The sequence below is a fragment of the Salvia splendens genome, chromosome 3, assembly GCF_004379255.2.
Source record: "Salvia splendens isolate huo1 chromosome 3, SspV2, whole genome shotgun sequence".
Taxonomy (NCBI): domain Eukaryota; kingdom Viridiplantae; phylum Streptophyta; class Magnoliopsida; order Lamiales; family Lamiaceae; genus Salvia; species Salvia splendens.
Window position 1 is genome coordinate 33723239 of NC_056034.1, and position 16922 is coordinate 33740160.

The window sequence follows — 16922 nt, forward strand, 5'->3', positions numbered from 1 at the left end:
CCTTCCCCTTTTTATCCATCACATTCAAAGCAACAGAAACTTCATCCTCTCCACAGCCTTCTGCTGTGTTGACAGCCTTTGCGCCTTCAGCTGCTTGCTTCTTTTTCCACGCGAAGCAGTCCTTTTTGAGGTGCCCTGGTTTCTTACACTAGTGGCAAGATCGAGTTTCTTTCACCTCGGAGCTTGAAGGCTTAAACTCATCGTACTGCTTTTTCTTGAAATTCTTATTCTTGAATTTCTTGACATTAAGGCTCTCGGCCTGTGTGTCCAATGCCTTCCCACATGTCAGTCGCAGCATCTCTTTCGCCATCAACGCAGCATGAACCTCGGTGTATGTGATTGGCTTATCTCTCCCGTAGATTATAGCGTCGCTTAGCTGATCATATGAACTTGGCAACGCATTCAAGACCAGTATAGCCTTGTCTTCATCCGTGATCTTAACATCCACGGATCCAAGATCATCAATGATCTTGTTAAAATCTTCCAATTGTTCGACGATTGACTTTTCGGCTACAAAACTGTATGAATACAATCTCTTCTTCATATAGAGCCTATTGGCAAGGTATTTTGCCAAATAGACCTCATCTAACTTCGCTAGCACCTCAATCGCGGTGCTCGCTTCTTGAACCTCCCTCAGAACTTTATCACTGAGACAAAGGATAACCTCACTGTGAGCTCTCTGTGTCATTTCATCGAACTTCGCCTGTGCCCTCTCATCAAGAATTGGCGCTTTCTCCTTATCTATCGGAGCCAAAGCCGCCGCTAATCCACGATCGATCAGAATCGCCTTCATTTTCATCTTCCACAAGCCGTAATCGTTCTTGCCCGTGAATTTCTCAGCCTCAAGCCTTGTCGCCATCGAGATCGTTTGAATCATCCGCAAATCAACCTCCCCTCTTTATCTCCTTCCCACAGACGGCGCCAATTGTAAACACTAGCTATATTTTGTCGAGTGTTGGAAGAGATTATCAAGACTTGAACTCGAAAGAGAAATCTTATTCACTGAAATCGGAAGCATGAAAAACAGAATGAAGAAGTTACAAAACTAAGAGCTTAACAAACTGTTTAAACTCAAACTAACTAACGGCTATTTTTTATCAAACGGCCCAGATTAAAAGATCCAATTTAAAATCCATCTGACGGCTGCAGAGTGTTGAACGAGACATCAGCTATGATCAGCTCTTTCTTGTTGACTTTGCAGCTTATACATCAAACTCTCACATCAATAGTTGTCAAATTTGGTACGGCTGCAACAGATTTTTCCACAAGACTTCCAGATGACCTTGTCTTATAGTTGAATGAATATTACGTGACAAAATAAATTCCCTACTGGCGTAATCTTAATTACTTCTTCTTCAGTTCATTTTAAATTTTTCTTTATAAATCACAAATCCGAATCATAATATATCATGTGAATATTTCACGAATATAAGAAAGAATAATCACTAGTGTGTGCATAGTAAAATCATTCGTACATATATAGTCCTACAGGGGCTTCTTTTCTGTAATTAGATTATTTAAATTTATTAAAAAATTTACATATAAAAATTCTTATTTTAGAGGTATACATATTATTCGAACTCACTTGGCTTTATCTTCATTCATCAATTTTCCATTAAATTTCGTGTGGATTTTGTCTATTAACAATTAATATCAGTGGAAATTTGTGGCACGGCTGCGGAAATTTTTTCCATACGTGTTAAAATTGAATGAATCCGGGACAAAATAAATTCCACCACTTTATATGATCTTAATTACTTCTTCGATTTCATTATTTTTCGGTTTTAATCGATTTTATTTTTTTATTTTCATGATAAATCAAAAATCTGAATAATAGTACCTCTAACCGTCCCAAGGCTTTTTGTTGCACTTATTTTGAAAAAAATGATAATAAATAGTTAAAATTGAGAAAATATAGAGAAGATTCTTATATGTATTATTCCTCTCATATTTTTCTCTCTCCATTTTAGTTATTTATTATCTATCTTTTTAAAACATGAGAAATAAAAGAAACTACTCAATTAACTTGAGACAAATGGAATATATATTATGGGAATATTTAGCTGCCAATTTAATATAAAAAGAATAACCACAACTTTGTTTATGCACACAAATACTGATTTAGAAATTGTCTATAGATAAAAATGTTGTAGTTATTTTCCGCATACACAAAATGGTGATGAATTTTTTCATTTGAATTAACATGCCAAGAGAAATTGAAATTAATTGCCTTATTTCAATTGATACTAAAGAAATTCAAATTAATTGTGCACTACAGTTGTGTTTTTTTTATTTGTTTCAATTGAGTTAACCGATATCAAAAGATGATTTTAATTAATATACCAACTGAAAATTCAAATGAATTAGCAATTAAAAAAAAAACAATTTGCTAACAAATCATTTAATTAATTTATAATATCAATTAAATTGATAATTTTAGAATTTTGAAGTTAATCAATTGCGTAAGTAAAATATAATACTCCCTCCATTAACGAAAAAGAGTCCCAACTAAATGCAATATATTCATTTTTTATAAGAAATTAGTCATCTTTTCATTTTAGTTTGCCTATTAAAATTAGAAAAATTTCTATTTAAGAAAAAATTTTAACCACATTTTTGTCATTCTCACTCCTATTTATCAATTATGAACTATTAAAAATAAGATTATTTTTAAGGAATAAAAAGTAATACTAATATACTTGTTTCAATTGATAAATTGATTCATATATTCAATTTATAAACATTATTATGCCATTTATAAATATACTAGTACGATTTATGGGGAAGTGGGGTTACAATATTTTGATGTTTTGAATTTATATTATTTTCTAAATTATTAATACACGTAGTATATAAACATAATAATTTTATTACAAATATTTCATAATTTAAAAATAATTATTGCCCATGAACAAATTGGTGATGTTGATAATAAACTAAGAAGATCACGAAACAATTTTTTTAATTAATTCTACTCTATTATTAGATCGTCATCAATACATATGTAAATGACGAAACAAGTTAATTAATTAGACTATTTCACTATGCAATGATTATCTATGTGAAGATCAATATTAACATTCTACTATAAATAGACCACATTTCCATCGGAATATGCAAGAAAACCAAAGCTCAAACAAATTTTCAGTGATATAAGAAATACTACGATCTAATTCGATAATGGATTTTGCAAAAATGATTATGTTTGTATTTGCTGCAGCTACCATAGTCTCCATGGCATCTGCTATTTCTGGAACCGCCACTTACTACGGTCCTCTAGTTCGTGAGACATTCCTTTTTCTCTCTTTCTCTTTATAAGTTATATTCAGAGTTAGGAGCGGATGCAGAAATAATCAAAGATAGGGGCTGAGATTTTTAAATTTTATTTTAATATATATTTTTGAGTAATTTAGATAATTTGTAGGGACTTTTACACTATAACTTACACTAACCTTGACTAAATTCCAAAAAAATTTAATAGAAAAAAGTTTAAAAAAATATTTAATTGAGGGCTTAAGCCCCTCCCCCTTACACTTTGGGCATGCCCATGTTCAGAGTGAACTATGCAAATGACCCTTTAACTTTATATTTTACACGCCAATAGTCTTTGGACTATAAAAATATCATGAGTATATCCTAAACTAAGGTGTAATCACATTTGTGTTAAGTATTTTTTTTACTATTCATCACAATTTTACGCCAAAAATACCCCCAAGACATGTAGGACATTTTTGGACTTTCATAAAAATGAGATATCTAGGTACTGAATATGATATTTAATTTATCTGTATTGGGTAGTATAATATTTTCTTATAGTTTGAGTGCTAGAAATCATATTTCCACTTCACTTTCTCTATGACTTTATGTCAAATTTTCTTTCTCCATCTTACTTTAAACTTTAGAAAATAAATAATTAAAATAAAAATATTATAAATTCTTAAATATATTAATTATAAAAATTAAATTATAAAAATAACTTATAGCTAATTTAAGATTGTGATTCGATTATTTTTTTTAATATTAAAAATTATAAAGTAAAAACAAAAAAATAATCGAATCACAATCAAAATTATACAATATTACATTTTTAATTTTAATTTGATTACTACAGCATCATCATGCTACGGTTACCAAGACAAAGGCAAGATGGTAGCAGCTGCAAATCCAGCACTGTTCACCATCGTTGATGTCTGCCCTGGTTGCGCCGCCAACCAGATCGATCTCTCTGAGCAAGCTTTCAAATCTATTGCGGACCCTAACGCGGGAAAAATCTGGATTGAATATAGCCCGGTCACTACTAAATATATCCTCTCTTTTAATTTTTTCATAATTTATTTCTGTTGGCTAACATTGGTTAATAATATTGCAGGGTTTGAATTTATGAGCTGGGAGTAGAAGAATGCTTATTTCAGTTACCAATAATAAGATCTACTAATACATACTCATATAATTTCCTCCCCAATAAAGTATGTTCCTGGTGATAATACATTAGTATGAAATAACCTTTTGTGTTTATTTTACTAGACTTGTTGAATAAACGGCAGGGTTGGCCTTTGATTATAATGACAACTTTTACTAGTCTCTTTATCTAAAACTAAGATTATAATTTTGTTTATTTAATTTAATTCTGAGATTTACTTTTGTCATTCTTTTAAATACTAGTCAACCAAGATTATTCATTAATTTGGATGGAACGTAAGAATTCGTAGTTGAAAATCTCAATTCATACTCTCACTCCTATAAATATAAGGGATATTGACCTCTAATATCACGGAACTTTAAAAAAATTGAGTTTTTTCCACGAACTTTCAAATTGACAAATAATATCACGAACTTTATCTGAGTTTGTTATTTTCCACCGCCGAAAAAATTTCGGCAAATAATATCATGATGCAGATTTTTTGGCGTAATTTCTCGACAACAAATTCGAGAGCTTCAAGTTGTTCAATCTTTGAATATTTTCTTGAAGCACACCCTCCAAAATTGTTCTTAAATCCATTAATATAGCCAAAATTTATTAACCGGTGGAAAATAACAAACTCATGTAAAGTTTGTGATATTATTTGCCAATTTGAAAGTTTGTGGGAAATACCCAACTTTTTGAAAGTTCCACAATATTAGATGCCAATATCCCTAAAAATAATCTATTCTTGTTATTTTCGTCCATCCACAAAGTTAATCCACATCCATATATATTTATAAATATTTTCACAATTTACTACTTCTAATAATATGAGTCCTATTATTTATTGAACTATTTTAGTAATTATAAAGTTTCTATTTTTGGGAGGCCATAGGCCTAAGGATTATAAGGGTGGAATGCTCTTAAAAATTAAGAATAGAAGATATAGATGGATCTCAGGATAAGAAGTTTGATGAATAAAATTGTGTCAAGTTCATAAAATCTAACATCCCATTATAGTTATCATTTGATCACATTTAAGTAAGTCTTCAGACTTGAATGCTTGAATTGTTTCGCTAGAATTGGATAAATTTAAACTTGAACCGGAGACTTGACATTGCAGAATATTTACAATTTCTAATGTATCCTTAGATTAAAAAAATTGACATTGCAGTCAAATTTAGCAGCTAGGAAATAATAACAATCCTGCGAAGTAATCTAGCTATGTTAACCCATGCTTACCTCTAGAATATTCAACGAATCAATTTTATACTAATGTCCATAGATTTCTTTTGAGGCAATGTTGAATCACACAATCCATTAGTACTATTTCTCCTACCATTTTTTTTATCTCTTATTTTAACAATTAGAAATACGTTTTAAAATTCATGACGTTTGAAAACTTTCTATACAAAGAAGAATGAGTAATTAAATAAAATAAGGGCACATGAATTAACCATAGATCATATGCACTCCAAATTAATTTAGAAAGGGAAATTTAGAAAGATATGGTATACACACAAATACTAAAGCATAAGTGTCTATAGAAGAAAATGTTGAGGTTACTTTCCCATACGCAAAATGGTGACGACTTTTGGCAATAATGAAGGATGGCCAGTCTTCTGGATTCGAACGTATGACATTTCCGTTTCTTCTGAATCTAAATTGATCGACCATTCAAACTGACTTTTCAACACAAACCATTAGTTCTCGTAATAAAAAGAGACAATACTCACTTTGTCTACAAAACAATAATCTCATACATAAATATTAACAAGAAAATATTTCCTCCGTCCCTGAAAATTTGTCACTTATTTCCTTTTTCATCCGTCTTTAAAAATTTGTCACCTTTCACCTTTACCATTTTTAGTAGTAGACCTCACATTCCACTAACTCATTCTCATTCACATTTTATTTTAAAACTAATACATAAAAGTAGGACCCACATGCCACTAACTTTTTCTAACTCACTTTCTATTACATTTCTTAAAACTTGTGCTGGGTCAAATGATGTCAAATTTTAAGGGACGGAGGGAGTAATAAAATAAAAAAATTGAGAGAAAAAATAGATAAAGTACGAGAGGAAAGAAAAAATAAGAGAGATGAGAAAAGTAAGAGAGAAAGAAAAAAGACGAATAATGTATGAAAAAATGTTTCCCTTTTTGAAATGTGACTATTTTTTATGGACATCCTAAAATGGCAAAATAAGAGGATTTTCTTGGACGGATGGGGTATTCACTAAAATTACGAACTTAAGTAAAAAGATACTCCCTCCGCCCCAAGGAAGATGACCCCTTCTTTGGGCGGAACGAGATTTTATGTATCTTTATTTTGTGTATTGAGCGGAGAGAGTAAAATAAGAGAGAGAGAATAAAATAGAGATAAAGGTGTTTCCACTTTTAGTAAAGGGTCATCTTGGTTGAGATGAATAAAAAGGAAAGTGGGTCATCTTTAGTGAGACGAAGGAAGTATTATATATTTCACATGACCATTCAATATGATCGGAAATATTATTAATTTTTTTATTGTAAAAATTTCCCAATGATGTAGTTAGGCAATCTGGATTAAAGCAAATATTTTCTTTGCAAATCATTTCAATTTTTCAACACCATTGTCTCACATCGACTTGGCAATGATCTTATTTCATTATTATTGGACAATCCTTCCTCCTTATAAGACTTTTCAAGGGGATGAGTGGCTCATTCAACATGGTATCAGAACATGCCTAAATCGATGTTAATCTTGTGGTTTGCGCGTGTGGAAATCTGATGTGGAGCCAACACGTACAAAAGCGTAATGAAAATCCTCATTCTTAATTATCTCATATGGCCTTAGTAATAAACCTATCATATTTATATATTCTTCGATAATCCCCTTCTATTAAGGAGGTGAGTGGTCCATTTCTACACACCACGACTAAAAGTTAGAAATCAAAATCGAAATCAAAATCAAAATCAAAATCAACAAAAAAGAAAAAAAGGGATTTATCGGAGAATAAAACGTGGCCGTAGTCATCACGGAACAAATTAGAATATTTTACAGTTGCATTCAATATTTCTTCATATTAGCCTAACAAAATCAACTCATCCATCGAGAAGAAAAGTCATCGACACGACATTAACGTGCGTCGATTTCTAACGAAACCGCATAACCCTCCTTGTATAAATAGACACACCACACATTTCCAACAAAAAGTGTAACCAAACCAACTAGCTTAAATCCTCAGCAAGATCACATCTACAACTCAAAACAAAAAAATGGGTTTTGCAAGAATAATAATGGTGGCTGTTGTTGCAGCTAGCATAGTTTCCATGGCATCTGCCATCGCTGGAACCGCAACATTCTACAGCCCGATTGTCCGTAAGATCACACACATACATGATATATATAACTCTCTATCTCTCTCTCTACTGGCACGTGTCTGTAGTAGTTCTATGTATTCTCTCTGTCTCATTAAAAATAAAACATTTTCCTTTTTTCAGTTGTCCTATTAAAAACGAAACATTTCCTAAAATAGAAATAACATCATTTCATACTTTACTCTTTTTTCATTAACTGCAGCGTCATCATGCTACGGGTTTGAAGACAGAGGCACAATGGTAGCAGCTGCAAATCCCGCACTATTCAACAATCGTGCAGCCTGCGGGGACAGATACACCGTCCAGTGCACTGGGCGCACAAACGATGGGGTGCTGCAGCCATGCCGCAACGGCCCCATCACTGTCACCATCGTTGATCTCTGCCCGGGTTGCGCTGCCGACCAGATCGATCTCTCTGAGCAAGCTTTCAACCAAATTGCTGACCCTGCCGCAGGAAGGATCAGGATTGAATATAACCGGTTAGCTTATTTTTTTTAATCTCTTTAATTTATTTAACTTGGTTAGATTTAATAGTATTGATTATGTCATGATTTTGCAGGGTGGTTTGATTGAATCAAGGATGGCAAAAATAACATCTTATTTATATATGGATCATTTTCTTCCTACAATGTTTTATTACAACTTCTTGTCAATAAATGGCCGGGATATATATACTGGCCTCTTGGAAAATGATGTACTAGTCACTTTATTTGGAATAAACAATTTATTATATGATGTATACGTCCTATGAAAGATATTGATGTCCTCTCTTTGTCTACTTTTCTTTACTTGTGAGATTTTATTTTGAAACAAAATAAAATGATGCACACTGGGATTATTTTGGTCTGTTATGTTTGGCTATGTGGAAATAAAAACAAAATAACCGAAGACTTTAGAATTTGGATTGAAGGGATATTGGTATTGTGACTTGTGTAGAAATGAAGGGTTTTAATGGGATGTTTTTAGGTCAAGGACTTTTGCGGAAAATTGGTTAATTAGAAGATATATGAAAATGACTAAGGTTTGGGACCAAGAATTTTGTTGGGTTTCTGAAATTGGACTTGCTTATGGAAAAATTTTGAAAAATTAATGCATGTACAATTATCAACAAACAAAAATGATATATTTCCTCGACGTCCTACAAAAATGAGTGCAGAGACCTCAAGCGTTGGAATGAATCAAAGTAAATCGATTCTAGAAGGATCTGGTCTAAACATCTACTAGGAGAGTACTACTTATGACTTCAGGATAAATTACAGGTTTTACATTTCAAATGTTGGGATTGAACCAATTTGCGAAATAAAAGTCTCAAATACCAGGTGGATATAATACATCCCAAAGTTGATGTAATGGCCTTTTAATTTATTTCATCCACATGATAATATAACTCATCACTACAAAATTAAAGCTCTTTACCACATGTTGGGGAAGAAATTTCTGAGCATTTTGCGAGCACCCATGTGTTCGGAAAAACTTAGTTACGTTGCGAGCTGGACGAGCCATGTAGAGAGTATTTTTGTGCTCGAAAAGTGCACGCTAGTTTGTGTTTTGAGACTACTTATCTATATGGGTGAACTGAACCAAATATACCTAATTTTTTGACTTCTTGCACCAGTGACCCCTAATAAAAAATAAAAAATAGCGCCAGAAGACCCTAACGTTAAATATAATTTCAAATCATGTTTTTCGAACCAAAACACCCCAGGCCCTAAAATGACATTTTTGTCACTCCATTATATTGCTGACATGTGATTTCTGCTACATTTCTGTCAACAACTCTTATGTCATTTTCTAATAAGTTCTGGTACCTTATACGTAATTAAAATTTTGTCATTATTTATACTTTCTAATTTTTTTATAATATACATATTTATCATTATCTTCATTAATTAATATGAACATAATAAAATAAGACCCTTTCTTTCTTATAAAACTCATTTTCGGTATTTTTTCATGTTTTATTTACATTGATTTATTATTTATTATAAAAATATCCTAATTTTGCAGTATTAATTTTAAAAAGTACATTGTCTTAATTTCAAATGCTATTATTAATAAAAAGAATCTCCAAGGATTAAATAGCTAATATCACATGCTTGAATATTTTCAAAATATTACTCATGTATCAATTTTATCATGAATGACAAGAAACTATGCAAATTTATATCTAAAGATTGAATGTTCATATGATGTTGAAAATTTCAGTTTGAGCTAAATTAAAATTCTCAATAAAATATCAATCATAAAAATCGTCTTAAAGTTAGGCTTAGAGTAACAAATTAGTTTGATGATATATAATGAAATAATATTTTAAATGTCAGTGTTTTCAATAAAATAATTATTGTATCATTTAATTTAATGTGAAATATTTTTTATTCTGTGTATTATTGATTCAGATTTTATTGAATAAATAATTTCATTTTTCCATATTTTTGTTTCTCAATGAATTTCCTACATGATATAACTAGTGTATTGTTATCACTAACTACAAATAGAGGGACATAAGAATTTTTTTTTACAAATATTGACAAAACTTTAATCACGTATGAAGTACTAGAACTTATTAGGAAATCACATAAGACGTTGCTGACAGAAATGTGACATAATTCATATGTCAGCGAATTTAGGGATTGCCAAAAATGCCCTTCAAGCTATTTGGGCATTTTCATCCGAAAATTGGCTAAAAAAAACTTCATTCGTGATTATATTTAACGTTAGGATCTTCCAGCGCTATATTTATTTTGTTAGGGATCACTGGTGCAAGAAGTCAAAAATTAGGAGTATTTGGTCCAGTTCACTCTACCTATATTGTGAGCACATTGGTGCTCGCAAAAGAGCTTTGTTTTTGTAGTTTGCATATGGTACATAAACATTCAATGTCACGTCCAATAGTTTCCTACGTCAATGTAATGGGGGGATAAATTAGCATGATACAATTAAGTTATTAATATAGTAACATGACGTAAAAATTAATTTATGTTTAACGAACAAATATTTACATACTTGATATTCACATGAGATTTCAATTGATTTACATGTTTGGTTTGGTTAATTAATTGTGGATGCTGATTTTGGATCCATATGAATAAGATTAGATTAGTTCGGTCAAATGGCCGCAATTAAAATATCATTTTGTTTAATTAGCCCATTAATCTCTTTTTAAAATTAAAAAATGAGTTTGGTAATTAAACTAATTAATTAATTATTTTTATTCAACTCATATTATCAATTAATTAAATGACTTCATTTAGTTAGTAAGTTATTGGATTTAATTGGCTTGTTTACATAAACTAGTGTCAATACACGTGCTATGCACGTGACATAAGATTTTTAAACAATGTGTATATAAAGATTAAAGAGTATGGATTAGTTAATGTCACGACCGCCCATATTAGGGGTGTTACAAACGAGGCGATCGTGACCAAGGGACAAACATTTAAGAATAGCATTTAAGCATAACAGTTCATAAGAAAGACTCAATTAGCTTAAAGGAATATTTTAGTTCAAAATATATAGCAGCGGAAATAAGGTTTCAAAGAGAGTCAAGGATGACGCCTATGTATGAAGACACAACGCATCCATATTCCCTATGCCGACTCAACATCCACAGCAACATCCCGCTCAACCTGCACATAGGGAAAACACATGCATGGCTGAGTACTTGTTGTACTCAATGGGCTCATGCCGAAAACATTTTAATAAAAACAGTTATGTCATCCATACCAGTGATCTCGAGTTTTATGTGTAGTTAAGAAATATCGCGAGAACACTAAAACATTTCAAAGTCTGGCTAGACAATCAATCTCCCCACTTTCTCATCAATCATTCAATCACATTCTCTTTCCATAGTGCGACGAAAGTGTGGCCACACTATTCGCCCACGAGACCGGCCGACTAGCAAGGACGGCTCACGATCCCACTTGTGTACACAGCCTGATAGGGTTTGCGGCCCTACTCAGACCCGAATTCGTTTCATTCATTCATTACAGCCATATAGCCTAACGGAGCAAGCTCAGACGAACTAGGCATCAGACAACAATCTCATAAACAAAACATCATGGCATGACATAACACTTTAAACCACCCTTATTTCTCCATAATCGTACTTTTGAAAGCGTAAAAGAGTTTAGTAAAAGAAAGCCCACCTCGTTTGCTTAAACCATTCAATATCCATTTAAGGCAACCCTCGTTCCTCGAACTCACGTATACTCAATCAACCTTGCCAACGACAACACAAATCAGCCTTTCGTAAACTTATATTATCATGCATATCCTATTGTTCCCCTTTTTTTATCGTTCTCTTACCCATCCCAACTTTCACCAACACAAGAAAGACATGTCATAATACTTTTCTCAAATCACACATGCATCACGTCATAGGATACATTCCTAAAACATACATGCATCGTATAATTCACTCAACTTCGCAACAAGTGATATTTCCACATAACAACGAATATGACAGAACTGCGCGGTTAGTTTGTAAAAATCACCAAAAATCCATCCGTCCTCATATGACGCTAAAATTTGGTCACAACACAGTAGACACATTCAAGTTCACCCAGTTAAAATTCACACCGAAATCATATCATTTGGTCAGTCAAAACATTTATGCAACTCTCTGATCGGAACATAAAAATTCTGGCAGCACTGCGCAGTTCATTTAAAAAATTCGCCAAACATTCATCCAATGTCTAATAAGGCTGAAATTTTTACAAGACTCAGAAGACACTTCAAATTTTCATCTAGTTCAAGAATCACATCAAACGGAGGTCATTTGGTCGGTCAAACAGAATACAAAACTTTCTGGCCGACAGAATTGCGCAGTCGACTTCAAAAATTTATTAAAAATTCATCTTTCGTCGAAAGGGGCTGAAATTCACTCACAACACAGAAAACACCTTGAAGTTTACTCAGTCACAAATTCGTACCAAAATAAGATCGTTTGGTCAGTAAAATACACATCGGAATCCACTGTCCGAACACCACAGTTTTGAGAATTCACAATTTCGAGATCAGGGTTTCTTCCTCATTCATCCAAACACAATTTTTTCATGCTTCCAACACACAATCATGCTTTAAAAGTTTATCACAATCATGTTCTCATATATTCACACATCATTCACCAATGATTCATTCAAACTTCACACATATTCATTCAAAATCGCATATTCACAATTGTTCTCATACAAACACAAATTCCCACCGATTAATTATGCGATCTAAGATTCCTACACTCACTATATGCATGAATGAATCAAGAACAAGGTTTTCAATGGTGAAGACGAGGAAAAGATTTTAGTTATACCTTCTCGAATAAAAAATCAAACGGTAGAAGCAAGGATTGATGCAATTCGTCGGGAACTCTTGAAAATCCAACTCCAATGGATGCAATGTAACACCCCGACTTTTTCTACCTTTTTATTTTGATCTTGAAATGACCGTCGTTTGTGCACTTGAAAATTTTTCGACCTTGTTTCTTTTGTCGAGAAAAGAAAGTAACTCTTTGTATTAATTTAGCTTATGAGGTAAGCTTCGTATTTAGCTTATGAGGTAAGCTTCGTATTTAGCTTAGGAGGTAAGCTTCGGTTTAGCTTATGAAGTAAGCTTCGGGTTAGCTTATGAAGTAAGCTTCGGTAAACCTATATATATAAAGGAGTCGAAAGAGGTTAAAGGAAGGAGGGGAAGAAGGAGAGTCGGGCGCCTTCACATGTGCATTTCGAGAATGGAAGGGACAAAAGTTAAGGCTTTAAACGAACGAGGTGAGCTTTCTTATACAAAAAAAAATACAAATCGTATTTTATGAGAACACGAACACATGTTCGTGATGTTTAAAGATGTTGTCTTGCCATAAATGCTTTGTTTTATGTAGTGATGCCTATCTGTTTGGTTATACCGAATGTGCTATGCCAAAATGAATGAATGAAACGAATTCGGACTCCAATAGGACCGCAAATCCTATTCGAGTTAGTGTACACAAAGGAATGGACCGTGTGTCATCGTAAGGGTTGGCCGGTCAATGTGATCGTGGAAGGTGGCCACCTTCCCGACACACTATGAATTATCAGATATGGCGGATTACAAGAATGAACTTAGTCTGATCAGACGGACTTTATGAAAATGAACTTAGTAAACTCGGGCCTTTAAGAAAAACCCCGAGTGTTACTGTGATGATGGCTTGACAATATTTTAAAATGTATAATTATATTTTTCGGCAATGTGTTCACTGAGTACTTTTGTACTCAGCCCTGCATATATTTCTAAATGTGCAGGTTGAGCGGTGACGAGCACGGTGGGTGTTGAGCATGAAAGTAAAGAAGATAGTAAAGAAAACTTTCTGAATATATTATGTCTTCATACATAATAATATTCTACTCTCGAATGTTTCCGCTGAATATTGTTTCTTTCAACAAATATTGTTTGAATAATATTTGTTTTGAGTTGCTGATTGTTGAGATACTCTGATTTTATTCGAGTGTGCACTCTGTGTATCGTACACTCAGATATATATTAATCTTTTAAGCTAATTGAGCCGTTCTTATGAACTGTTATCCTTAAATGCTATTCTATATGTTTGTCCCTTGGTCACGATCGCCTCGTTTGTAACACCCCTGGGGTGGGCGGGCGTGACAGAATGGTATCAGAGCAATTTTTCTTTCCGCTCTGGACCCGAGAGTCTTTTTCATTCTTAGTCTAGATTCTATTCGCTAGACTAAAATAAGGTTAAATTTGGAAGGCTCAACATCCCGCTTCGCCACGCTCAACCAAGAAAGAGGTAATATATTTTTATGTGAAATTTTTGAGAAAAGTGTGAGTTTTGAAGAAAATATTTATTTTGAAAGTAGATGTGAAATGTGAAAGGGTTGTGTTTTGGGAAGGTAAATGTTGTGTATTATACTTGTTATTTGAAGTATTAATGACTTTAAATGTGATATTTGCTGATCTATGATGATGAAGTATGTTGCGAACATAAAGTGCTTATGTGTAGGCGAGTTTGAATACGCGCGAACCGTAGTTTTAAGTTGAGATAATCTATCACTTTCCCGAGTGACGAAAAAGAACGAGAATCTGAAACTTTGGGGTGAACTCCTAATTTGTCAAGTCACGATGAGGCAAGGAGATCGAGAATGCGAATGGAGGCCGGTGGACCATGAACTTTTTCTTGGAATTGCGTGAAACTTTGAAGCAAGCTAAGTGCGAACCATTCGAAGGACGTAAGCAAATTTCGGGACGAAATTTCTGTTAAGGTGGGTAGAATGTAACGACCCGCAAAAATCGTTACCTACACGAAAGAATAAACCACGTATCAAATACACTTTCGACAACAAATCGAGACGAAAAGTTGGATAAGAACCGCGTCACATCAGGCACGTTTTCCAAGTGGATAAGAATCACGTCGCATCAGGCACGTTTTTCAACGCCGCATTAATTACGCGTCACATCGAAACGAAAAGACGTGATTTTTTGTCTTTTATGAAAATTTTTCTATAAATACAACGTCCCTCCATTTCATTTCTTTTACTTCTACGAACCAATCGAGAATCCGAGAGAGAGAAGAGAGAGGGAGAATCCGAGAGAGAGAGAGAGAGCGCCGCCGGAGGCGGCGACGGTGGACGGCGGCGCTGAGGATGGCTGGAGGCGGCGACGGTGGACGGCGGCGCTAAGGATGGCTGGACGGCGACAGCAGCGTCCTCCCGGCTTCGCGTCTCCCGGCAGCGACAGCAGCGGCGCTGCGTTTTGATCGAGGTGGGCTTTCTAGTTACCGTACAGTTTTTACGAGAAGCATTTCGTGGGCTTTCTTTTAAAGTTTTTATGAGCTTGCTTTTTAATGTGATGTATTATGATAAGTGCTATTTGCTTGGTGTTATTATATGATGTTATGTGTTCGGCTTTTGATAATAGGAAAATGAGTTTATGTTTCAAAAATGTGTTATGAGGAAAAAAATAAAGTTGAAAAGGTTATGTCAAGCCATATTTTGTTTTGGAACTATGCCTATCTGACTGAAACGATGAATGGAATGGATTGATGGGAGACCGTGGGAGGTAACCACTTCCCCGGCACTTGAATGTTAAGATATGATGAATGATGAAAGGAAAGATGAATGATGAATGGATTGAGGAATAAACAAGAGATAGTGAAATCGGGTTTGTCAGATACGGCATATGTTCCAGGAAAATAGATCGAAAGATCGATTTTGAAAAGGAAAAGAAAAATGTTTAGTGTTCTCGGACTTTTCCTAAAACTCCGAGTTCACTCAAAGAGTGGCTTGACAAAATCAGTTGTTATGAAAATATATTTCGGCACGTGTCCACTGAGTACACCAAGTACTCAGCCCTGCATTTCTTTTAAAAATGTGCAGGTGGAGCAGTGATGACGGCGGGCGATGTTGAGCATAAAAGTGAAGAATGTCTATCAAATGTCTAGAATATGTTGTGTCTTCATACATGACATTATTCTACTCTCGAAATGCTTCCGCTGAATATTGTTTCTTTCGCCAAATATTGTTGGGATAATATTTGTTTGGAGTTGTTGATTGTTGATACTCTGATTTTTTCGAGTGTGCACTCTGTGTATCGTACACTCTGAGATATATTATTCTTCTAAGCAAGTTGAGCCTTTCTTATGAACTGTTATCCTTAAATGCTATTCTTAAATGTTTGTCCCTTGGTCACGATCGCCTCGTTTGTAACACCCCTGGGGTGGGCGGGCGTGACAGAATGGTATCAGAGCAATTTTTCTTTCCGCTCTGGACCGAGAGTCTCTTATTCAATCTAGTCTAGACTCGTTTCGCTAGACTAAAAGTGTATTCATTGAAGGCTCAACATTCCGTCTCGTCGCGCTCAACAAGAGATAAGGTAAAATGTTTTGAAATGAGATTATTTTTGAGAAAGAAAGATGATGGAGAAATGCTATATTCGAAGGACGTAAGCAAATTTCGGGACGAAATTTTTGTTAAGATGGGTAGATTGTAACACCCCGACTTTTTCTACCTTTTTATTTTGATCTTGAAATGACCGTCGTTTGTGCACTTGAAAATTTTTCGACCTTGTTTCTTTTGTCGAGAAAAGAAAGTAACTCTTTGTATTAATTTAGCTTATGAGGTAAGCTTCGTATTTAGCTTATGAGGTAAGCTTCGTATTTAGCTTAGGAGGTAAGCTTC

General features: G+C 33.8%; 2 protein-coding genes across 3 annotated transcripts; both read left to right on the plus strand.

Moving 5' to 3' along the window:
- Positions 1-3143: 3143 nt before the first annotated feature.
- LOC121795446 (EG45-like domain containing protein) lies at positions 3144-4538 on the plus strand. 2 transcript variants are annotated; one of them, XM_042193984.1, is made up of 3 exons: positions 3144-3283; positions 4112-4290; positions 4370-4538. In XM_042193984.1, exons 1-3 carry the CDS (start codon positions 3181-3183, stop codon positions 4382-4384), a joined length of 297 nt encoding a protein of 98 aa, XP_042049918.1. In that variant the 5' UTR covers positions 3144-3180; the 3' UTR covers positions 4385-4538. The 2 variants fall into 2 exon arrangements, with proteins under 2 accessions (XP_042049918.1, XP_042049919.1); XM_042193985.1 differs by having other exon boundaries at positions 3144-3271.
- Positions 4539-7606: 3068 nt separating this feature from the next.
- LOC121794017 (EG45-like domain containing protein) lies at positions 7607-8498 on the plus strand. The gene is made up of 3 exons (XM_042192029.1): positions 7607-7762; positions 7964-8240; positions 8321-8498. The coding sequence occupies exons 1-3, from the start codon at positions 7660-7662 to the stop codon at positions 8328-8330; spliced, it is 390 nt and encodes a 129-aa protein (XP_042047963.1). The 5' UTR covers positions 7607-7659; the 3' UTR covers positions 8331-8498.
- Positions 8499-16922: the final 8424 nt, after the last annotated feature.